A 25438-nucleotide genomic window follows, 5' to 3' on the forward strand; every position below is an offset into this window, starting at 1 on the left:
AGACAAATCCTCAGATTCTGCCCCACGAACTAAAAATATAAAGTTTAATGCGGCTCACAAGTTGTTGGAGATCCGGACTGCGCGCCCCGTCCTCGTCAGCCTGTGGTTGGTACATACTTACACGGTAATTAAAGTTAAAAAAAGACCGTGGGTCATCAAGGTGAACCCAACATCAACTCCCGCAGCTTATTCTGACACCAGCTCTCCCATAGACGGCCCCAGACGGGACCACCGCAAAATGAGACGTCTCTAACGAGTAAACACCCAGAATATCTCCAAAAACGCGTCTACTACGGAAAGAGACAGCCTGGTGTGATTAAAAATATATCTTTATAATCCCAGGTTTAGAAAATGTACAGAACCCACTTCTTTACGTCATTGCAGCTTGAAACGTGTTGTGAGGGTGGTAGATAAGTGGAACAGCTTCCCAGCAGAAGTGGTAGAGGGTAATACAGTGAGGGGATTAAACATGCATGGGATAGACATACGGCTCCTGAATCTAAGACGAGACCAACGACTGATTAAGGTTTGAGCAGGAAACATGGAGGATAAAATGTATCCATTATGTACCAACCAGCCTTTAATTTACCATATTTGGGCATTTTTGTTTTAGGGGGTGTGGAAGAGGTGTGGTTGGGCCGGGGCGCTTTGTTTAGCTGAGTGGGGCATTTATTAGAAGAATAATGGGGTTTATTTACCCCGTTTAATTTATAAAGCCGTTTCCTGCTGTTTCTATACACATTATCGGGGCTTTAAGGGCTGTAGAACCCTGCAATACCCTCATACCCAGCAAACATTCTGACCTCCTAGAAAAGAGGGGCATCAGGGGGGGAGAGAGGGGCATCAGGGGAGGAGAGAGGCACAACAAGGATTAGTATTGAACGCCCCTTTAAAGCACCCCTATTGTGTTTATTAGCCAATTAATGAATGCATATTATTATCGCAGTGTGTATAGTTGGGTATCTGTTAGAAGATTGTATAAAAGTGTGAGAATGAGGCTCATGTGACCTGCTTTGTATGACATCCAGTTTAACGGCTGAGAATGTGTTTTTAGCTCACTAAGAAATGTTTTTATGTGTAAATTCGCATGTAGTCAAAATATTGGTATGTAAGGGATTGTAATGGAATCCAGACCCAAATACCATCTTTCACTTTTTTTATTATTATTTTTACATTTTATTGATAAGTCGAAACCCCATTGGTCAGCCTGAGCAGGAAGTTGGAAGCCGCTTCCTGTTCTCTCCCCGCGTTGTTTTAGTGGACGGCGCATGAGCCTCTAGCGCTAGAGATTGTTTCCAGCCGCGCAGGTCCCTCCGTAATGCTATTACCACAGATACCTCAGGGCGACGGGCGATTTATACCCCGTGATGGGGCAGCAAGATGGCGGCTCCCGTATAGTAGTTATGGAGTGATAATTGGGGATGGGGATAATTTGGAATGTGACAAATCCCTTTAATCTGGATTTAGGGCTTCTGCAAAGCGAGGATATTTTATTACTTTCACATATAGATATTGGAGGTCTTCGGTGGTCTCTGGTGAGTGCGTCGTGATGAGGGGCTGCTACGGACCGGAAGGGAAAGGTTCCTAGCGGTTTCTCAGAAAGTTCATGCTCTCCACGAAGCAGTCAGTGGCTTTAGATACGTTAATGGTCCTCATCCCACTTCATCTGCTTTTATTATTATTTTTATTATTATTTATTGTTTTATATAGCGCCATCATATTCCGTAGCGCAGCATTTTATGAGGGTGCAACAGCTAAAAAACCTCTCCGTGGCTCTAACCTTCACCTTTTCTCCTTTTTTTTTTTTGGAACAGTCTAACAAAGTGCCCGTGGTTCAGCACCCTCACCATGTCCACCCGCTCACGCCGCTCATCACTTACAGCAACGAGCACTTTACCCCTGGGAACCCTCCCCCGCACTTACAGGCAGACGTGGACCCCAAAACAGGTACCGTTCTCCTCATTCACAGAGTACCAAATAGTGCATTATTACTAATAATATGATGTTATTATTACTTTTTTTTTTTGTTGTTATGTCTGTTTTACTGGGAACTACCATGGATTTGTGTCATTCTTCTGCCGGACGCCCCTCCGTCGCCTCGGCAGCTCGGTTGCGTTACCTGCCCCACCTGGCTTTTGGGGAACAAAGCATTCATTTCATTAATTATTAATCTCGTGGGCCGGCAGTCTCCTTCTCCCCCTGCTCAAATCTCTCCTCCGCCGAGGGCGCCCTGCAGCTGCTTTTTTATTATTTATTCGCCCATCACTGATCCCCTAATTTTAGGATGTGAAGTAAAGGAACGAGCGCTCAGATTTATTAGGTGACAGAGCGGCTGCTCTCTTACCGCGAGGGCTGAGAAACGGCTTGTTAGAGAAGAATTTAATAAATAAAAAAATACTCGGCGGATGTATTTCTAAAAAATCTGCGTGGCTAGACTATAAAATGGCCTAATCTCTTTTTTTTGGGGGGGGGGTGGAGATGAAAAGCAATCCTGGTGTTTGAATCACCGTAGCGACCAAATCTAACGGGCCAATCAAAAGGAACATTCCATGGGATGATATTATGGATATTATGAATTACTTTGAAATATCTCCAATCTCCGAGCCAGGTAGAGCCTGATGATGGTGATTTAATCCGGGCGTGCAAGGGGCGGAGCTTGTAGAGAAAAAATGGCTGCCTACATGAAGTTATCTCAGAGCAATAAAACTGTTTGTATTAAAATGTGCACCTTTTGAAGACCAAAACGGTTCTAAGAGGAACTAAAACTGCGGGATCCTGATTAAAATGAGGCTACACCACAGATTTTTTTTTAATTTCCATTTTTTTAGCAATTCTTGTAAATGGATTGAAAGATTTTTTTGCGTTATATACATTTATTTTTGGATGCCAAGGTCCATTCTGACAGTGTAAGCCTTTTGCTTTTGTGGAAATACAACTCCTATCAAATTAAAATATTGAATTTTAACAACATCTCCGATTGAGCACCTCTGTCTGTCCGAAAGGAAGTATACTCACCGAAGGCCCTGTGTGTCTTTGTCTTTCTCTGCAGGAATCCCACGGCCCCCTCACCCTCCGGATATATCGCCCTATTACCCTTTATCGCCGGGCACCGTAGGACAGATACCCCATCCGCTAGGATGGTTAGTACCACAGTAAGCAGTTCCAGAATTCTTTCCATTATGTTTCCAGTATGTTTTATATGTTTGTACATGAAATGAAGAGCTAAGCGCGCATGCCTTAGTCCGTTAGTGTGTTGGGTAGATGCATCTGCTAAAGTTATCAGACGTTTTAACCCCCGGGCTATAAAGATTACAAACCCATAATGGCCTCAGTACCTACCCCTAAGCCATATCAGATGCATATAAAGTATAGCAGGTCCCAGCTGGGTCCCTCTAACTAAAGTGTAGGTCCAAAAAGGTCTAAATATTTAGAATAAGGATTCCCACCCCATAGTTCTGCCCCTTCTGGGTTTGAGGCAGACGTCTCAGTGCCGGGCTCCAGGCAGCCATCTTTTTTGCCAGGTTCCAGGCAGACATATCTGTGCCGGGTTCGGATTAACCGTTCCGGTTTCCATCTTTGTTCCTCATCTTTTCTGGCACCAGGCAGCTTATTCAGAAAACACCTGTCAAAAAAAACCGACACGACTTTTCCCGGCGTCCCGCCGGCGCGAGGCGTTGTAATTATTAATTATTGTAACAAGCCGCGACTGTCTATTGGTTCCCCACAATACGATTTGGGGTTTTTTCCCCCCGGTAAATGTTGTCAACTCTCATTAATCTGACAAAAGGCGACAAATTAAGTCCCGTTAATTTAATGTTTTCTCACCGAGATCTAAATAGCAAACGGGACCCAGAGCAGCCGAAGCCCTTTGATTCTCTGCTCCGTATTTTGGTATAAATTTCCATTCATTATTGTTTTGCTTTGCATACGTAAAACTCAATTAGTATGATGGCTCCATTAAAGCGGACGAGGCTTCTCCTTTAATTATCACAACAAAACACCTAGCGGCCTGGGGAAAAGGGCCCTTATTGACATAAGCTGAGGGTTATAAAATTTAATTAGCCATCCCTGTCAAATTTATGGCATTCGAATTGCCTTAGTGCTTCTTGCCTTTGATCTGCGCAAAACAATCCCCGAGATTTCTGTCCTAATCAGATGAGAATGTGGTGAGATTTGTAACTTTCCCCCCCCCCCCCCCCTTTTTTCCCCCCTCTATTTCTTTTACAGGCAGGGCCAGCCAGTTTACCCAATTACAACAGGGGGCTTCCGGCACCCCTACCCGACAGCTCTTACAGTTAACGCTTCCATGTCAAGGTGGGTTCCTGTTTTTATTATTATTATTATTGTTATTATTATTTGATTTATAAAGCGTATTACACAGCTCTGTTTATATATATATATATATATTTGTCAAATTCCGGATTTGTCATTTCCCCCCAAATTCTACATGTTCTATACACGCAAAAAAACACCCGTGTAATTGTGTTTACAAGCAATATATGTGTGTTAGGACCCCCCTCTGCGAATGCAATGGTAGCAGCCATCATAACTTCCTGTTCTCAGGAGCTACGTTATCTCTCTCCTATAATTAAGCTGCTGATTGTTGCTGATTGGTCCAGGTAACCTTCCATTTGATTAGATAATGTGACAGTAAGAGCCCCTTCACATTTAAACCAAATATTTCCATGCGATGCAATGTGTTAGAAGAACTACCTCACACGAGGCATGTAGAAAAGGAAGATGGCTGCCCCCAGGGCTAACTTATAATGTGAACAATTGTTCAAAAACTACACATATTTTAGGGGGACTTATTACTGTTACTGGCTGCGATCAACCACGAAGGGGGCTGGGGTAGTGGGGGCTCCAGGTACCCAAACCAGGACACCTGGGGGGTGATTACAGGTGGGGCTGGGGCACAATGTATTGAAGCGGAATGGCGGGATATAATGTATATATACGGGTCACGTAGGGGCTGTGTTTGGGGTCTGATCTCCCTAACCAGCCCATGATCCCCACTGCCTGCAAAAGTACAGAGGGGTGGCAGGATAGAGCCAAAAAAACAGGACCGTCCAGGACACTTGGGAGGTATTGTTTCCTCTGAGGACACATGCCCATCAACATGAAAGGATCGCGATTCTCAGAGCACAGATCCTTTCTGTGGGGGCTTTTTTTTCCTCCCCTCTGCTCCAACAGCTAATTTTCCAGTGGCTTTTAGCTTTATTTACAATCTGGTTGCCCACGCCATGTTTAAGCTCTCGCTAATTACCCCTAATGATGGTTGTACGCTCTGCTCTGCCTTGGCTAATTAAATTGTTGCGAGTCTAGTCTTTGCTGATGGGTTAAAATGGATAATGTATTTCTATGATGAGAGCTAATGACATTACCCCCGCTGGACCGTCCCGTCCCGGGGTCTTGGGACGCCACGGAAATTGTTTCAGTAACGAAGTACAAACAAGTAGAAAAAAACGCCTTCTCATTTATATCCCCTTATCTTTAATATTCTATCTTTATAGCTTAATTCTCCAGGTGAAATATTTAGAGAAACCTAAACATCTCCATTTATATTCACGGCCATTCAAAAGTTTGGGGTCACTCAGAAATGTCCTTGAAAGGAAAGCAGATTTTCCCCATTAAAATAACATGAAATGGATCAGAAATCCAGCGCAGACGGGGTTAATGTTGTAAATGACTATTGTAGCTGGAAATGGCTGATTTTTAATGGAATCTCTTCATAGACGTACAGAGGCCCTTTATCACTCCCATCACTCCTGTGTTCCAATGGCCCTTTATCACTCCCATCACTCCTGTGTTCCAATGGCCCTTTATCACTCCCATCACTCCTGTGTTCCAATGGCCCTTTATCACTCCCATCACTCCTGTGTTCCAGTGGCCTTTTATCACTCCCATCACTCCTGTGTTCCAACGACCCTTTATCACTCCCATCACTCTTGTGTTCCAGTGGCTCTTTATCACTCCCATCACTCCTGTGTTCCAATGGCCCTTTATCACTCCCATCACTCCTGAGTTCCAATGGCCCTTTATCTACTCCCATCACTCCTGGGTTCCAATGGCCCTTTATCACTCCCATCACTCCTGAGTTCCAATGGCCCTTTATCACTCCCATCACTCCTGTGTTCCAATGGCCCTTTATCACTCCCATCACTCCTGTGTTCCAATGGCCCTTTATCACTCCCATCACTCCTGTGTTCCAATGGCCCTTTATCACTCCCATCACTCCTGTGTTCCAATGGCCCTTTATCACTCCCATCACTCCTGTGTTCCAACGACCCTTTATCACTCCCATCACTCCTGTGTTCCAGTGGCTCTTTATCACTCCCATCACTCCTATGTTCCAATGGCCCTTTATCACTCCCATCACTCCTGAGTTCCAATGGCCCTTTATCACTCCCATCACTCCTGTGTTCCAATGGCCCTTTATCACTCCCATCACTCCTGTGTTCCAAAGGCCCTTTATCACTCCCATCACTCCTGTGTTCCAACGACCCTTTATCACTCCCATCACTCCTGTGTTCCAGTGGCTCTTTATCACTCCCATCACTCCTGGGTTCCAATGGCCCTTTATCACTCCCATCACTCCTGAGTTCCAATGGCCCTTTATCACTCCCATCACTCCTGAGTTCCAATGGCCCTTTATCACTCCCATCACTCCTGGGTTCCAATGGCCCTTTATCACTCCCATCACTCCTGAGTTCCAATGGCCCTTTATCACTCCCATCACTCCTGGGTTCCAATGGCCCTTTATCACTCCCATCACTCCTGAGTTCCAATGGCCCTTTATCACTCCCATCACTCCTGTGTTCCAACGACCCTTTATCACTCCCATCACTCCTGTGTTCTAATGGCCCTTTATCACTCCCATCACTCCTGTGTTCCAATGGCCCTTTATCACTCCTGTGTTCCAATGGCCCTTTATCACTCCCATCACTCCTGTGTTCCAACGACCCTTTATCACTCCCATCACTCCTGTGTTCCAGTGGCTCTTTATCACTCCCATCACTCCTGTGTTCCAATGGCCCTTTATCACTCCCATCACTCCTGAGTTCCAATGGCCCTTTATCACTCCCATCACTCCTGGGTTCCAATGGCCCTTTATCACTCCCATCACTCCTGTGTTCCAATGGCACGTTGTGTTCGCTGATCCAAGTTTAAGTTTAAAAGACTAATTGATGGTTAGAAACCATTTTTGTAATTATGTTATAGTTAGAAATTTCCTTGTTTTCCATGAAATCAGCTGAATGACCCCAAACTTTTGAACGGTCGTAGATACATATATTTGTATACTTTGGACACACTTTGCCAACTGCAGAGCAATATTTTGGGTACTTAATAGGTATTATCGCTCGTTACCAGAATGTTATTAGCATTTTAAAGCCAGATTGCTTTTTTGTATGTTTTTCTTTGGGTGGAATCGCTGCCAATAGTTTGACTAGAAAGAGAAGCCTCTGATTTTTTTTTAGAGACCATCATTGAACCTGAGAGGGTGGTAGATAAGTGGAATGGCCTCCCAGCAGAAGTGGTAGAGGCTAATACAGTGAGGGTATTAAACATGCATGGGATAGACATACGGCTCCGGAATCTAAGACGAGACCGAGACCAACTAAGGTTTGAGTCTTTACAGCAGGAGACTAGACGGGGGCCGATCTGCTGGCAGATTCTATGTTTGCTCTGCAGACTGATTTTTCCAAAAAGGTGTCTTGGGGAGGAAAAAAAAAGAAAGCGAATACACAAATTAAACACATTATTGTGATAATGGGACTGACACAAAGACAGGTCCGTCACACACATGACAGTCGGAGGAATGGAGGCTCCGCACCCCCCGATCCAACTTTGCCTTTGATATTCATTCAATTCAGCGGCCGGGCCAGAGCTTCTCAGAATTAAGTGATGGGTCATTATAGTTTAAAAACCGCGGAGAAGCCGAGAATTGGCAATTAAGCAGCACTTGCTGACACTCGCCGGTGCCACCCTGTGACCCCCTTTCGATTGAGACGTCGGAGCTCGGGGGCCCTCAGCATGCTAAATTGGTGAAAGCCACTTCTCCTGACGAGGCCGGCTCTGAAACTGTCTGGCTTCAAAGGCAAGAGGATCATGTATAAACCATAATGTGGGCGCACCGCGCTTCCGAAAAAAAAAAAATCGTCAGGCAGGCATGGATGAAATGTTACAAAGGAAAGGCGATAATGACAAATGTAATCCATCTCAAAGCAGGACGACTGGGGGGGGGGGAATAAAAAGCCAACGCGTCCCACTGTTTGCGCATAAAACCGAGGCTGGGAGATGACACGTGCTTAAGAGAAGCGGATACCTGCGCAGCACGACGAGAGAGCCGGGGAAGAAAAAAAAAAAAAGAGCTGTTGTTAAATGAGTTTAGCCGATCATTATAACCTGGCTCGGAGCTGCAAAGGCGGACGGGGCGGCTAACGAGCGCGTTGAGGGTCGCCCGGTTTTGTTTTTTTGTTTTAGACTGTTTGACAGAATCCGACAGATCTAAAAAAAAAAAAAAAACAAGAAAAAAAAAATGGTGGAGAATGGATGGCAATAAACACCTGGCTTCTTCATTTTGTATTTTTTCCCCCAAAACCCCTTTTGGTTTTTACCAAATATTACAATATTATCCGCTTTGGGGAATATATTTATAAAAATTCCGGTCCTTGCAACATTATTTCTTTTTCCAAGGATCAGCACAGGGCTTCAGTCCAAATATACGCGGGCAAAGTCCCCGCAGAGGTTTATACCGAGCAATTCCAGTATCCTGTGCTAGCCGGCCAACCACAATACTCCTCTAGTTGCCGTAGTGATCGCTCCATATTTAGAACTTTTGTAATTCTATTCTTTATAAATCTGTGTTGGGTTTTTTGTCTTTTGAAAATAGAATTCAAGAGTTTTTTTAGAATAAGTGTAATAATGAATCTGGATTGTTGTCATTCCCTGATTGGTCAGCGGCGCCGAACCACTTAACGTATATTTTTCTGCAATTTATGAGAGTTTGGAATTTAAACATTTTAATTGTGATTACATATAAACTCGTCGTTTATGCGCTGCTGCAACATTTTAATTAATTTAATTTATCTAGAAATTTGGATACATTTACAATTATTATCTATGTAGAAAATATATGTAATTACTGGATCTATTGCATCATAGCGATGATAATGTAAAGGTTTTAGGTGTAAATGGAAGGTGTTGTGAAAATAAGCAGAATTACACACGATAAAAAAGTGTGGAGAGTGAAAAAATCTACCTTTCCACGAAAAAGAACTTTGTTAATCAACAATGTGTTTATTTTCCCAAACACGGAATCTTTGGATACATAATAACAATAATAATCTGTTTATTGGGGATTCTGCTCCTCCCTCATGTATAAATTATAGATTTTAAACCGATCACCCTGTATTTATTAAAGCAGAACTGGTAACAGATAGTACATTTTGGTGTAGTTGCCATGGCAACCGTTGGAATACTGTTGCAGATCGCCCCAAATGTAACATTTAGTCTAGAATTGCACGGTTTCCGAACATGACCCCTTTTGTTGATGTCATTTGTTTGATTTAATGGCAGCCATGAGGCTGGAGACCCCCGAACGTTAATCGCCGACCCTCGCTAATGAAGCCGCATTGATGAGATATTCTGCTTTTGTTTCATTTTTAATGTTTTTAACATCATTTTATTTCAGTGACATCCCTCCCCTTTCATTCATGTTTATTCTGACAATTTACACAGCTTTCTCTCCAGCAGATTCCCTCCACACATGGTGCCGCCCCATCATAGTTTACACACAACTGGAATCCCCCACCCCGCCATAGTGACCCCGACAGTCAAACAGGAATCTTCCCAAAGCGACGTGGGATCCCTCCACAGCTCGTGAGTACCCCCTTCATTTTGCTTTCCCCACAACACACACGTGCATGCTAATCAGCCCATATGTTTCCCTTATTATTCACAATGTAATGGGTGGTGGATAAGGGGAACGAACCTTCAGCAGAAGTGGTAGATGCTAATAAAGTAAGGTAATTTAAATGCATGGGACGTTTACTCCAACACACGCGTCCTTATCGGCGTTATGGCAAATTTTTGCTCTTTTACAGAAAACATCAGGATTCAAAAAAAGATGAAGAGAAGAAAAAACCGCACATAAAGAAACCTCTAAACGCTTTTATGTTGTATATGAAGGAAATGAGAGCCAAGGTTGTAGCAGAATGCACGTTAAAAGAAAGCGCGGCCATAAATCAGATACTCGGGCGAAGGGTGAGCAACATTTACCCCTGCAGTGAATCCTGGTTGTGATCCTGGGTGTGTGTAAGCGAAACAGCCTCCCAGCAGAGGTGGTAGAGGGTAATACAGTGAGGGGATTAAACACGCATGGGATAGACATACGGCTCCTGAATGTAAGAAGAGACCAGCGACTGATTAAGGTTTTTACAAAACAGATGACTAGATTTAGATTCAACAGAGGCTGAATTATTTAAAGAATAAAGTATTCATATATCAGCAAACATAAATATCTTATGTTATAATAATATTAATTATTTATTTATTAATATATTAATAAATATATTCTGATCATTTTAACCATGTACATTGTTCTGAATGTGGGATTTAGAGTCACAGAAAGATTGTCAACAGCCAATAGGAGAGAGAATCCCCTCCCTGCTTAATGCTCATTGGCTGCCAGGTTTTCTTATTTGGAACGCCGATACAAAGTAACAAGCGATATCACTCCGGATTATTACATGTGTTTAAACGCCGCGGAATAACTTGGTTGTCTCTTTTCTCCAGTGGCATGCGCTGTCCAGAGAAGAGCAAGCGAAATATTACGAGCTCGCGCGGAAGGAGCGACAGCTGCACATGCAGCTTTACCCAGGCTGGTCCGCACGGGATAACTATGTAGGTTCCTATGTAGGTGATATTTTTGCCCCCTTAATAGAATTGTAGAATGTGATTTTTATTTTCCTTGAAGAACTTTAAACATGGCATGGTATGTATTTAGACTCGGACAGGAGACCTTAAACTTCCAAAAACAAAATGTTGTGAAGTATCTTAAAAATATAACCCCCCGAGCTGTATACAGTAATATAACCCCCCGAGCTGTATACAGTAATATAACCCCCAGCGCTGTATACAGTAATATAACCCCCAGCGCTGTATACAGTAATATAACCCCCAGCGCTGTATACAGTAATATAACCCCCCAGCACTGTATACAGTAATATACCCCCCAGCGCTGTATACAGTAATATAACCCCCCAGCGCTGTATACAGTAATATAACCCCAGCGCTGTATACAGTAATATAACCCCAAATGCTGTATACATTAATAAACCCCCAGCGCTGTATACAGTAATATAACCCCCAGTGCTGTATACAGTAATATAACCCCCCAGCGCTGTATACAGTAATATAACCCCCAGCGCTGTATACAGTAATATAACCCCCAGCGCTGTATACAGTAATATAACCCCCAGCGCTGTATACAGTAATATAACCCCCCAGCGCTGTATACAGTAATATAACCCCCAGCGCTGTATACAGTAATATAACCCCCAGCGCTGTATACAGTAATATAACCCCCTGCGCTGTATACAGTAATATAACCCCCCAGCGCTGTATACAGTAATATAACCCCCAGCGCTGTATACAGTAATATAACCCCCCAGCGCTGTATACAGTAATATAACCCCCAGCGCTGTATACAGTAATATAACCCCCAGCGCTGTATACAGTAATATAACCCCCAGCGCTGTATACAGTAATATAACCCCAGCGCTGTATACAGTAATATAACCCCCAGCGCTGTATACAGTAATATAACCCCCAGCGCTGTATACAGTAATATAACCCCCCAGCGCTGTATACAGTAATATAACCCCCAGCGCTGTATACAGTAATATAACCCCCCAGCGCTGTATACAGTAATATAACCCCCAGCGCTGTATACAGTAATATAACCCCCAGCACTGTATACAGTAATATAACCCCCAGCGCTGTATACAGTAATATAACCCCCAGCGCTGTATACAGTAATATAACCCCCAGCACCGTATACAGTAATATAACCCCCAGCGCTGTATACAGTAATATAACCCCAGCGCTGTATAGAGTAATGTCGGTCGGTGACAAAAACCTGGTTTTATCTCATTTTTGTTCCAATAAACTCCCTTTATCTGCAGACCTGGAGCCGCCGTCGCTGTCAGTCATGTGATGTTTTGGGTGACTTTCCCGGCTCAAACACCGCACTGAGCTGATGCTTTATGGCAATGCTAATGCAGTCCGTTCCTCCATAGACTTTCATTAGTCAGAGGGTCCAGCTGGGTGATTAAGACTGAGCCATTCTATTGCCCCCCACAGGCAGTATGATAAGGAGTCGGGGGGTTTAGTAGATCGGGGATCAGATAACAGAGCGAGAATCATACAAACGGCTGATATGCAGCTGTCTGAAAACTTCATATTATGGGGCAAAAACTACAACTGGGGTAACAGATTATTTTAAATCTGGTACGAGGAATAAAAGATCCGCTTTAAAATACGTGCGATTGTACAGTCTCGTGTTATTGCCGCCAGTAAGATTAGGTACCTGCCATGAATTTTTTTAAAACAAATTCTTTTAGGAAAATATTCTTTGCCTGAATCTACGGGACGTTTCTGCTGTATATTGATGTGAAAAGCGGGATAATACTGAGCAGTCTGCCACAGCCCTAAGGCTGTTACCTGGGGTGAAAAAAAGGAGACGTTATTCCACTTTCTACTGTTTTAGATTAGTATGCCTGTTTTTAACTCTTTTCTTAACCCTTCGAGTGCCGATGACACTTCTTGATATATATTTTTTTCTGTAGAATCTGATAAATAATCAGGATAGAAGTTATCTTGACATCTCCGAAATCCTTTGCTAAAATGAATATATATATATATCATTATTTGTTCATGAACGATAGCATATCCTTTTAGACCGCCTCAAGCTGTAAAGCCCCGGGGGTCTTAACGATAAAACAGAATTTGTGTTTTGGTGAAATTCGGGCTCCGCGTTGACTTTCTGAACAAAAAGCCCCCCTACTTTTAATGGAAACGAGGTGGGGAAGGCAGCTATGGAGCACTCGGCATAGTGTTAATGGACCGCTTGGGGTGATGGGTGATCTCCTTTTTAACCGGCCCATCGAGTAGCGGAGTTGCAGGGAGCCCGAGGGTCCCTGTTACACGACGGAGAGGCTTCCACCCTCCCTGTACCTGCCACCTCAGGCCAAAATACATCACCGGTCCCCGCCATGTCTTGGATGGCTCGTGGCTGAGGGACACTCTGCGATCAGACCTAAAACCACAACTTGTGACTTAATAAAAGACCCCAAACCCATCAAAAAGGATATATAGAGTTTGATGCAATATGATACACTTAGCACAAATCTGATACATTTAACCCAAATCACTGGGACGTAGGGACCCTCTTCCCCGCCAGCTGGGTAACGTGACCGTGATGTGTTATGTGTCCCGTAAATATGACCCGGGTTTACCTTTTTTTGCAGATTTTGGAATATTTTATGGGTTTTTTGTTAACATGTCTCTTCGATGTATCCCCTCTCTTAGGGTAAAAAAAAGAAGAGGAAAAGAGACAAGCAGCCAGGCGAGAGCAATGGTAAGTATTCTACCCCCTGGCCAGCTCCCTGCTTAATGTAGTTTACCCCCCCCCAACATGTCAATTAACCCCTACTGAAGCTAGTGAAAGAAATAGTCCCAGGGTAGGCATCCCAGTCCTTGGAACAACCCTTTCAGTTCCAGAGGTCACGCACCAATGACAACAGAAGGGTTACGTGGACAGTTCCATAAGCTGTCGTTCCTTACTGGGTTCCCTTATAATTTTTATTTTCTAGCCTTTCTTGTTATTTTTAAATGCTATTGTAATTTTTAATTAAGTTCATCATTAAAATAAGATGCCATTTTGGTGAGATCTGTGATATATTGTATTTATGTTAGTATTTAATTGTAACCAGCCATTAGTGTGTTTATTGTGTGGTCTCCTAATCACGCGTGTGCGTGCGAGCGTGTCTGCGCGTGCGTGAGTGCGGCTGAGTGGGAGCTTGGTTGCGGGTGCTCTTTCGCATGCTTTGCAGTGATAATTCCCTAATCCACCCCTATATTTAAGGAATTAAGGAGGTTTGCGGTTCCACGGCATTAAAAATACTGCATAAACGGTTTGATATTAACCCTTGACGGTGTCCAGTATTTCCTGTAATTTGTTCTTTTTTTTCAGAACACAGCGAATGTTACCTAAATCCTTGCCTTTCACTTCCTCCGATTACAGGTGCTAAAGTCATTTTTTTTGGACTTATTTATTTTATTATTATTTTTTTCTTTTTTCCCCCCTGAAAATGCTTTTTATTGCCATTATAATTTTATTAACATAAACCACTTCTTCTGAGAGAGGATAGGAAAATAAAATACGTGACAATGTGTCGTATTATAGCTGCTCTGGCTTTTGGCGTCCTCACTGGTGGTAGGTGTTAAGTTAAAAGGGGTAGCAGACATGTACTTTGTTAGGGGGGCATTACCGGGTACCCCACGGCATGGCTGGCTGACCCTTCCTATGCTATCTATATAACCTCAACAAAACTGTTAACACCGTGCTGATGCTTGGCGATTAAGTTTGAACAAATTTAATATTTTTTATTATTATTTTTATTAATATTTTTTTAGATTTTTATAATTATTTTAGCTTTTGCTAGGGTTCTACAGCCCTAAAATCCCCGATAATGTGTATAGAAACAGCAGGAAACGGCTTTATAAATTAAACGGGGTAAATAAACACCCATTATTCTTCTCCTAAATGCCCCACCCAGTTATGCAAATAGCCCCGCCTCCAGTCACGCCTCTAACCACACGCCCTCCAGCTAGTTAACGTATCGAGAGATACAGAGTTTCTTTTTTATTAAAGGATTCAATTTATCCGCATTTGTTATGTTTAAAACTTTTTATAGAACATTTTATTGGCTGGTGTTTTTTGGTAATATGTTTTTTCCCATAAATTGGTCACTCCACAGTAGAATTATCCTCATTTATGCAAATGATGTCACATTGTTATTCACCGTGTCATATGCCTTTTGTAAGCTTGTTAGGATTTCAAACATATATTTGAGTTTAATTGGACCAAATGATTGGGTAACTATCTGGGTAATTATCAGCCCTCTGTGTCTAACCCATTACATTCTAACATTATTCTTTAATGAAAAACTTCATTTTTTTGTACTGACATAAATAGCTACTGTACAAATATTATTACAGGTTTATAAAGCACCATCATATTCTGTAGCGCTGTACAATTAAGGGTTATAACGTATACTCCAGAGAGCCTTTCATCCCATGTATCATATAAATGGTTAATAATAACAGAAATGTATAAATCCTAAAACTTAGTAACCCCTTCTACTTCATTAGTTATTTTTAAAAATGTATTACGAGTTATTATTATTAGTTCATTTGTTACTGGTTTAGGCTCGAGGCGAAAGTTTTCATTTAATTGTCTTTTTTTTATTATTATTTAATAGAAAATGCCCCTTTAAGGTGCAGCACTTAATTTCTGAGAAAAATAAATATTATTCTGCAAGATTTCGACAAAAAATAAATAAAAAAATCATGACTTTATAAAAGAACAGAAGATTTGAATTAAACAGAAATAATGAGAATAAATGTAAATTGGTATTTCCAAGGGGCCAGTGCCGAATAGGTAGAGCGGGGGGGGGGGGGGGGGGGGCAGGGGTACTTTTGCCCCAGTATACATAGACTATCTGTGCGCATGCAGGGATGTCTTTACTGTTATGTGATCGATGGTTGGAAAATACTGTGGTGTTAATGCTGCTGTTCCACTTAGAAAAAAACATTTCAGTTCTCTCCCTAGTATGTTAAGCCAATTTTTTTTTAGTCTCTATGGCAACAGCCTATCAGAGCCTGCTTTTGTGTCACATGACGCTAACATGTTTAGGATCTTCTTGCCGTGGTCCCTTTCGAACAGGTTTAAAGCCAGAGCATTGCTATAAGGACAAACACATGTGAATTCGTACGGGTCACTTTGCGGGGGTAGCGGCACAGCGCTGCGCATCACGTCACCCCTTGCAGAGCGGTTAAGCCCGCGGTCCGTCACGGATCCCTTTCCTCCCCCAGACGGAAGGGTTGAGCGTATTTTATTTCCTATCATCTTTCAAACATTCTTAAAGTTCCATGCCTCAGCTTTCCGGGACGTAATAATTATTCGTCTGTACGTCTTCAGATAACTTGCATCTTCATAACAGTCTGTCTTCTGGGCCTTTACCAGACGTTTTGGCGCGACACTAACTATGCCAACGAGATATGCAGTATTTCTTTTTTATATATATTTCTGGAAAGAAAGAAAAAAAGACTGTTAAAAAAAAATCTTAGAAAAACCTCCTTAATCTAATATTTTTCTTTACCGCTCTCTCAAAGTGCGTTCCGTGCAGCATGCCGGTCCTTCTGCTTGTTTGCTTTGCTTAAACCTTGCCTGGCTTCAAAGGCATGCCTCATAGCCAGAGCCGCTCATTCATTCTCTTCCCTGCTTTTCGCTCTGATTCATTCTTTCGTTTTATTTTAAAGTCGCTACGTCTCCCCCTTGTAGCAGTAAATAAACGAGTGATGATCAGTTTGGAAAGCTGCAGTATCTCCGGGCGTTATTCTGATGGGAGGAAGGAAGTTACTTTGTTGCGGGGAGTAAAGTCGAGGCAGATGAGCTGCAACATCGTACAATCTTTGAATGTTCGCTCGGAGATTTATCATAGATTAGTTTCAATCGAGCTAACTGCATGCTGGCGTTTGTGGATAACGGCTGATTTTTATAAATCTAGAACCAGATTGGGCTTAAAACCATTTGCCAAATAATTAAAATTCTAGATTTTATTTTTGCAGTATATATATATATATATATATATATATATATGCACACACATATATAGCTCTATGGAATCTCATGGTGCCCTACATATAGAATGCAGTATAAAGAGTATAAATATATAACTTTTTAACGATAAGAGTACCCGTTCGGTAAATTGCAGTTCATCATCCACAGGATATAAATTTTTAATGATTTATAGAGTTAAAATATCTTTATAGAGGAGGGATTCTGTTATAGAGGAGATCCTGCAGCTTTCTATCTTTTGGACTATTTTACCGCAAATTAGAATCCCAATTTTGTCTTTTTTTTATTTTGTTAACTTTGTGATTCTTTAAAAATGAAGTTCTTCGCTTTTACAATTAGTAAAAAAAAATTCATTGATTTTTTTTCTCTCTTTCTTTCTTTTTTCTTCTTCTTCTTCTTCTTCCTTGTTTTCTTTTCTGCTGGCTTCTGTCTTGAACTCGTTCAGACCTGAGCGCTCCTAAGAAATGCAGAGCTCGCTTTGGCCTTGATCAGCAGAATAATTGGTGCGGCCCCTGCAGGTGTGTATGTTTTTCTACCCCCATTTGCCCTGGCTGGTTTGTCCATTGTTTATTTGGTAATCGCCCGCTCGTTGCCCGTTGCTTTCTCATGTTGTCAGGGTTTGGGAGTTGTGGCGCTATGACTTCCGTTGGCTTCTTGGTCTTCAAGACGATTTATAACCCACGGCTTCCCAACACCCTGACTGAAGAGCTACTTAGAGCCTTGATGAATTCAGTTCATTCGCACATCTGGAAAGCACAGTTTCTATTACCTGCCTCTATCCTTTCCGTTGACGGCTCCAAGAGTTCTGTGGGTTAGCAATGAAAAGGAGAGGGAATTACCAAATAAAAGGTTGATACAAATAGGTAACCAGAGCTAAGAACCTTGGTCCATATGAGCAGTATCCACCATTTTTGTTGTATTTTCTTGTGTGTGTTTACGTTGTGCTGACAGATTCCAATGCTCCAAAGAAGTGTCGGGCATTGTTCGGACTTGACCAACAGAATTTATGGTGCAAGCCATGCAGGTATATTTACAGCAAGGCCCCTTGGGAAATAATGGTATCCCATCTGTCCTTTTTAGATCATCTCTATGATTCAACCCAATCTCTTAAATGAATTCCCTTCCGCTCTCCAATGACACCCCTTCTCTTTTAAATTGGGGATCTCTGGTGGTTGGTCTTGTTACTTTGTCTCTCTGATGCAAGGATAGAAATCTTTTGCTTAGAAGTACAATACAAGTCCCGGTGTCCGTCTTCCTTCGTACAGAGGAGATTGGTTATTGCGTAATGGGGAACAGGTTAATGACTGCGGTTCTGGACCCAAGCATTGCCCTTGCCCTCTTCTCTTTGCACCCTTTCTGAAGGGCGTTAGCTTTTAATATTAGATGAAGAAGGTGGAAGGATCTTCAAGGTCAGCCAGTTGACAATAATTTCTTCCATTACTTAATTACTTTGTTACTAATTGTACTAATTATCTTACGATGAAATGTTTATTCTGTTCTAGAATTAATTCTAGAAGTATTTCCCCGAGTTCTAGTTGAGTTCTCAGAAGTTTCACAATAAAGACCCCCAATAATAGAACTGCGGTAGTTTAATTGGCCCCTCTAGATAGATGAGGTCCTCGGGAAAAGGTAAAAACGAATGTTTATATTATTAGATATTATGATGTCATAATATTATTAAATGGAATGGAGGCAAAACTGGCCAACACAGTTTCTCTATTTGAGGAAACAACGTCCAACCCCTCTCTGCTTTGTTTTTATTCTGGGATTTAGAAGATCCCTGCGTAATTAATATTGTACAGCGCTACGGAATTTGATGGCGCTATATAAAACAATAAATAATAATAATGAAACCATAGAGTGTAAAGTTGAGCCTTTTTCAGTTGAAACAGTCTTGGGTCATTATTCGCTGTCATTCTAGTGGGCTTCCAGTAGCAAATACAAGGAGGCCATGTTTAATTTCAACGACCCGTACTTATTACGAGAAAAATGATTTCCTGAACATCAGGCAGCGACACTCGGTGGAGGGACAGGTTCTTCTCGCTATCCTTTCTTCTGATTGATCCTTTTTGGTTAAATCTGTTATTTCTTTATTCTGATGCAAGCAGTCTTTGAATTTGGAATCTAGCAATGGTAGGTAAACGTCTCCATCCCCCCCATGTGCGTTTCCTCCATACCCGTCACATGTGAATCCATAGTGCGGAACCCATTGTAACGAACGTGTTCTCTGTCTTATTGTTTTGTATCCGTGTGATCTTGGCGTGTTCCATGGTTGGGGGTGGGGGTGTCATTCCCATACATAAAATGCAGGAATAAAGCAGGATAATAATATATTACCTATAACAATGTCTATCAAAAAACTAAACAGTAAGTTTGTTACATTGGATTAAATCCCCTTTTTTTAGCCCCGTTATACAGAAAAGAATGTTTCATATCACACAATTGTGAATTCTGAAATATCTCTATGGGAGGCCAGAGGTGGAAAAACATATTTTTTTCCACATTTCTACATTTAAAAAAAAATAAAAGCACCAGCTTTACCGCTATTAAAAAAAGTGTTGCCAAATAAGCATCAGCAGATCTGTAATTTTATTCTTTCCATTTAAGGTTTAATAACGTTAAAGTAAAAAATTAACAAGCCATTTCTTTTTCTATGGCAACAGCCTATCCGCGCTTGCTTTTGTGTCACATGACAATGAAATTCGACACGGTGAAATAATTAATTACTGTGGTGGAAACGCACTTATGATTTCCATTTTTTGGCCTTTACTCTATAATTCCAATTTTTATATAACATTTCAAAAATGTGGTGTAAAATTTAAAAATTTTACCAGACTCTCCAAGCAGAGGCATAATTGTATAAAAAAAAATGAAAGGCTACAGGGGCATAATTAAAAAAAATAAATAAAGATTATCATGTAAGCTAAATGTAGAATAGCGTTATTTACCTAAAAAATAATAATTAGGAAAAAATGGTTATTTATAGGGATAGGTTTGGTGATTTTTTTTAAATTAAAATATAAAATAGCAGATGGATCAGGTCACTGGTCACTGTATATTCTAATCATTCTAACCAACATTAACACAAAAAATTAACTTTTTCTATTGATTCATAAAAAATGTCATAGCCCTAAAACCAGTTAACCGCTATATACATGCGCAGCCGAGCCGTCACCCGGCACAGTTCCATTAAAGTGAATTTTTAGTGAATCACGACTTTTATTTCTGATACAGAATGACGCAAACAAAGCTCATGCATGTTGTAGATTTTTGTTTTTTAATTTTTTTTTAAATCTCTAAGTGTCTTTTTCCTTATTCTCGTCACCTTCTCCATCAGTATCTCTGCCCTTTATTTACAGATAACTCTCTCCCTGTTTCTAGGAGAAAAAAAAAGTGCATTCGTTACATACAAGGTGAAGGCAGCTGCGTCAGCCCGCCCTCTTCCGACGGAAGCCTACTAGACTCCTCCCCTTCCTCTCCCGCCATGTTGGACTCCCCCACAAGAGACTCCAAACTACAGACTGAACAAACGCAACCTCTCTCCTTAACCCTGAAACCCGACCCTCTGGCGCGGCTCTGCGTGCCGCCGTCGCCTCTGACCGAGAGCCCGTCTCGAAAACCCAGCGCCCCGCCGGCTGCCATCTGTCAGAACGGCTCCGACCACAATCACCGACCCAGCCCGCTGCACTCTCCGCCGCTCTGTTCCCTTTCGCTAACTCAGCCGTCGACGTCCTTCCTAGCGTCTCACCGGTCCTTGGCCGCGACGCAACAACTTCAGCCTCTTTCGCTCGTCACCAAGTCGTTAGAATAGTATGAGCCGAACACTTGGCGCTTTCTCCTTTTTAATATTGGTTCACATTTTTGGGGTTTTTTTCTCTCTTAATTTTTTTTTTTTAATTATTATTATTATTTGTGCCAAATGGCTACGTTAGTAGATTTTATGAAATTCATTGGTCAATATTTGACCTTTTTTTTTGTTTTTTTTCTCCTCCGCTTTTACCGACCGACGCGCTCGGACCACCGCAGGCCTCGCAGTCCCCTCAATGTCTTTAAATTATCGTCGGCTGCGAGCATTGGAAGAAAAGGAGCAAAATTATGTCTGTCTATGGAAAAAAAACAAAAAAACATTACTACGTAACTTCTGAAAAGACTTTTTAAGGAATAAGAAAATTATTTAAGAAAAAATGTAAACAAAACAAGCAATTTTGAAGCAGCCCTTGCAGAAAGTGTTGGTTCTTTTTTTATTTGTATTACATACGAGCTTGCGAACCAATAATTTTACGCCCGGTTTTCCAAATTTGGGGCACAAGGAAAGCCGTGCTCAAAAAAACCCTATTTAATTGTAATTCTCTTTGATCTTGTCGAAAACGTACAGAAAACAAGGTTAAAAATGAACAAATGTGTTAATGTCCCTTGTTTCATGGTGGTGGTCATTTAAGGGTAAAAGGGGGTGCTAGGTGGAAAATTTGGGAGGGGGGGTAGAAGGGGGGTTTTACTATCTCAGCCTTTGGACCAGTAGTATTTATTGCTTAGAAATTGCTTATGTCTTCTGTACCCCCTTTTTTTTTTGTTCAAAATAAGTCTGTTTCCCATTTTGTGAACATTTGTAAATTTTTTTAATGTTTTTTTTTGTTAGCGTATGCATCGTATATATATATATCATTTGTACAAGGTTTTTAAGTTTATATAAAAAAATTCTATATATTTTTTTTTTATTTTATTTTGCCGTACGAAAAACTCGATTGCCACCAAAACGGACGTTTGTAGCTGCATTTAAGGATCAATATTGTACAAAAAAAAAACACAATTGCTTTAAAAGCCATTTTAAGAAGACTTGAAATTAACAAGGGAAACAGAACTCTTGCTGTCGGACGGACAGCGCCTTGTAAATTTACTTTAAAAAAAAAAAAGGAACCGTCTCCACCAATAGGAGCGCACGCTCTTCCCGCTGATGTGCCAAACACCCGCTGACTCCTATCCCCCTCCCCCGCCATGTTTTTTGACGCTGTTATTTTAAGTTCCTCATGTTGTGATGTTACATAGGTAGGTACGTGTGTATTTTTATTGTCATCTGTAAACAGGTGTATTTGATAAGAGGTTGACTGGGTAGAGTTTAAAGACACTGAGATGCAAAGAAAAAAATAATAATAATTTAATACCCCCCCATGGGCCAGACTTCTGTACATTAGATAACTTTAAAGAAAAAAAAAATGGCCACTTTTATGTACATTTGCTACATATAGGTAGGTAGCAAACTTAATAAAAAAAACATAAAAATAGGCATGTTGATGTTGCAAAAAAAACAAAAAAAAACATTTCATCTGTTCATTGAGTGCCATTGTATTTGACATGAAGCAATCGTAAAACTGTCTCTGGTTTGACTCCGGTTTATTAAGATGCTTAAAAAAAATAAATAATAATAATAAAAAAAAAACAAAGAAAGAAAAAAAAACTAAAAAAAATATTAAATTTTTTTGTGAATACTTTGAATGTTTCCTAACAGCTGTGATGTTACCGTTCGGTTTAATGCTCTTATTCCAATTTAATTTCAAGATGGTTTTTAAAACCATAGAATTTTTTTTTGTAATGAATTAAATGTCCATGCTGTACAGTATCTGTAGCATGCAGTTCTGAATTAATAAAAGCAACTTAGTATGTGAATGGTGTCTCTGTTCCCTTAACGGTTGGAAAATATACATTATTTTTTGTTTATTTTTTCTTGTGCTCCCTGACCGCTCATTCGCTTTACCGCTGGATGCCGTCCTACCAGTCTCTCTCCTGCTATAACGACTCAAACCTTAGTCGTATGTCTATCCCATGCATGTTTAATACCCTCACTGTATTACCCTCTACCAGTTCCCCTGGGAGGCTGTTCCACTTATCTACCACCCTTTCAGTAAAGTAAAACTTCCTTACATTATCTCTAAGCCTCTGACCTTCTAACTTGAGTTTATGACCTCTTGTTCTAACATGAAGCCATTTGCCAGAAGTAGCCTTTTAAAGGGTTAAGTATACCATATACCCTATCTTAGGGTGACCCCCTGGGAACTGTCCAAGACAGCACACTGCTTAGATGACTAGCCCAGCATATCATCTCAAATGCAACATTTTCACTAAGTTTATAAAAAATATCTTACTTAGAATGTATCCAAGATGAAGAAGATACATTTTAGCCATTGAGTTAGATTGACACAGAAAAAGCACAACATTTACAAAATCAAAGAACAAAAAACTAAGATTTATCGAGCTCTGGAACAGCTTCATTGTGAGGCGTTATCTAAAGCGGCAACTGCTCCGGCCGACGACCGCGTAGCAACCAATATGATAGCACAGCGGCTAATAACGTAGGGAGGTCGTTCTGGAGGGGGTCCCCGTAGATCGCCGGCCACGCGCTGCCGAGTCAGTGTGGAAATTTGGTAAAATAGTGCATATTTTTTTGTTTAGATTTCTGCTCAGGTGCTTTAGTGATAATTGCGCTCGTTGTATGGATTTAATTATTTTATGCCAAATCGTGGCAGATCTGCTTTTCCTCTGACCGTCCATACCTCGTCCCTCTCCCCATTTCAACGCCGGCTCTCCAAGGACCACGGCATCTATTACCGGCAACATTTAGGTTTGTCGACCCAACCAGATCTGCCGCGTTTTGCCAAATACTCGCCCTCTGTGTCCTGCACCTCGAAGCTCCACATCATTAGATCATCAGAGAAAGGGGTAATTCACTAATAATCCCGCTTCTTATTAACAACCTTCTTCAGCTGGAATTTTTTATAAAATGTTTGATGCTCGGCATTCCCCTCCAGCCAATATTACAACAAATATAAATATATACATCTAATAATATACGATAATATACATTATTAGTGCGTTATACAATAATATACATTATTAGTGTGTTAATAACACATCTGAATATATTCACCAGATTAATGGGGATCTGTGATAACGGATTACAGATTGTTAATTATTCAGAATGTTGTTACATTTACCAACTATTCACAAAATGCCGCGACTTCAGTGCAGATTAGGATTAGAAGCACTTCTTATGGGCAGGCTCACTGGTGTTTATATGCACAGTATGATCAGGTCTAGAACCTTCTGAAGACATTCATACAGGGGCGTACCTAGGGTATTTGGCACCCGGGGCGGAACCCCCCCCCCACCAAATGTAAAGACATCTACAAAATTATGTTAAGAATATTTATTGCACCAATTTGTAAACTCTATGTCAACTGTAAACAACAAGAAATCTGAAAAAATTAATGAATAATTTATAGGTAAAATAAATACGTTTAAATAACATTTACTGAACATATAATAGTGCTTTCGTTAATAACCCTCCAAAAAAAACAGCGTCCACATTGCCCACATAGAACCTGACCAGCACCCAAATTACACACACATAGGACGTGCCATCTTTGCCCCCAAACAGCCCAGCATGAGTCAGCATTGTTCCCAAACAGCCGAGTGTACGCCATCTTTGTCCCATAAACACCCTGCCTGTGCCATTTTGGTCCCATAAACACCCTGCTTATACCATCTTTGCCTTTTTGACAAATCAACTATGCACCTATGATTAACACAAACACTTTTACAGTCACTCACTAATTCACTTTCATTCACATAATTCATTCACACAATCATTTATTCTTTCACACAAATTATTTACACATATTCATTGATGGATTCTCACAAATTCATTAATTCTCTCACTCATTCACACAATTCATCCACACATTAATCCATTCATTTTCGGTCTCTCATTCTGACTCTTTATTTCAATATTCTTGCTACCCTCCTTTCTCCCTATCTACCCATTCTCACCCCCTTCTGCCCTATGTACCCCTTCTCACTCCCTTCTCCCTATCTACCCCCTATCCCCCCGTCTCACTCCCTTCTGCCTATCTACCCCCTCCTAATTATCTACCCTCTCTCCCCTTTGAAGTTCAGGAGTCCTGCGGTGGGGGTGCAAGGCCTCTGTCTCCCAGCTCTGCCACTGTATGGAACATTATAGAGTGATGGGAGTTATGATGTACTTTAGAGCATAATTATATAATGAAAAAGACACTGGAAATGGTACAGCATAACACCCATCACTCTCACACATTTACCAATCCACACATATACCAATCCACAAATATATTCTAATCCACACTTACCAATCCACAGATTCCACACTTACCAATCCACTCTCACTGTCACTCTCACTGAATGATTTCCTACCTTTCCTCTTTTCTTCTTACAGCAGTCAGCTCCTTTTCTTCCTCTTCGCTCCTCTTCTTCTGTCTTCTTCCGGTTCAGAGGGCGGTGGGCGCGGCTTCAGTGTTGTGCGCCGGGATCTGACAACAAACCCCGGCGCACAGCAGCAGTTGACGCGTGGATCGCGAGGGAGCGGTATTCAAGGGAGCCGGCTTAAAATCACTCAAGGGAGCCGGAGGTCTGTTAAAGACCTACGATACCGCTCCCTTGCGAACCTGCTCCTCCAGCGGCGGGCATTACTGCCCGTCTCTAGAG

At 41.4% G+C, this 25438-nt stretch overlaps 1 protein-coding gene across 12 annotated transcripts in view; it reads left to right on the forward strand.

The window, feature by feature from the left end:
• Positions 1–20738, forward strand: part of LOC149277525 (transcription factor 7-like 2) — a 107520-nt gene extending 86782 nt beyond the window's left edge. For 3 of the 12 annotated variants that reach the window (XM_089502796.1, XM_089502799.1, XM_089502800.1), the window contains 8 exons: positions 1815–1947; positions 3050–3152; positions 4228–4314; positions 9757–9882; positions 10107–10266; positions 10798–10905; positions 13594–13642; positions 20309–20388. In XM_089502796.1, the coding sequence (XP_089358922.1) occupies positions 1815–1947; positions 3050–3152; positions 4228–4314; positions 9757–9882; positions 10107–10266; positions 10798–10905; positions 13594–13642; positions 20309–20388 (846 nt within the window). Of the gene's footprint in view, positions 1–1814; positions 1948–3049; positions 3153–4227; positions 4315–9741; positions 9883–10106; positions 10267–10797; positions 10918–13593; positions 13643–14257; positions 14309–17372; positions 17446–17878; positions 17952–20308 lie in introns of all 12 variants that reach the window. The other 9 variants (XM_089502788.1, XM_089502791.1, XM_089502790.1 and 6 more) reach the window with 6 other exon arrangements.
• The last annotated feature ends 4700 nt before the right edge of the window (positions 20739–25438 follow it).

Source organism: Sceloporus occidentalis, unplaced genomic scaffold (genome assembly GCF_023333645.1).
Source record: "Sceloporus occidentalis isolate IW3139 unplaced genomic scaffold, rSceOcc1.0.p SCAF_212, whole genome shotgun sequence".
In the NCBI taxonomy this organism is placed as follows: Eukaryota; Metazoa; Chordata; class Lepidosauria; order Squamata; family Phrynosomatidae; genus Sceloporus; species Sceloporus occidentalis.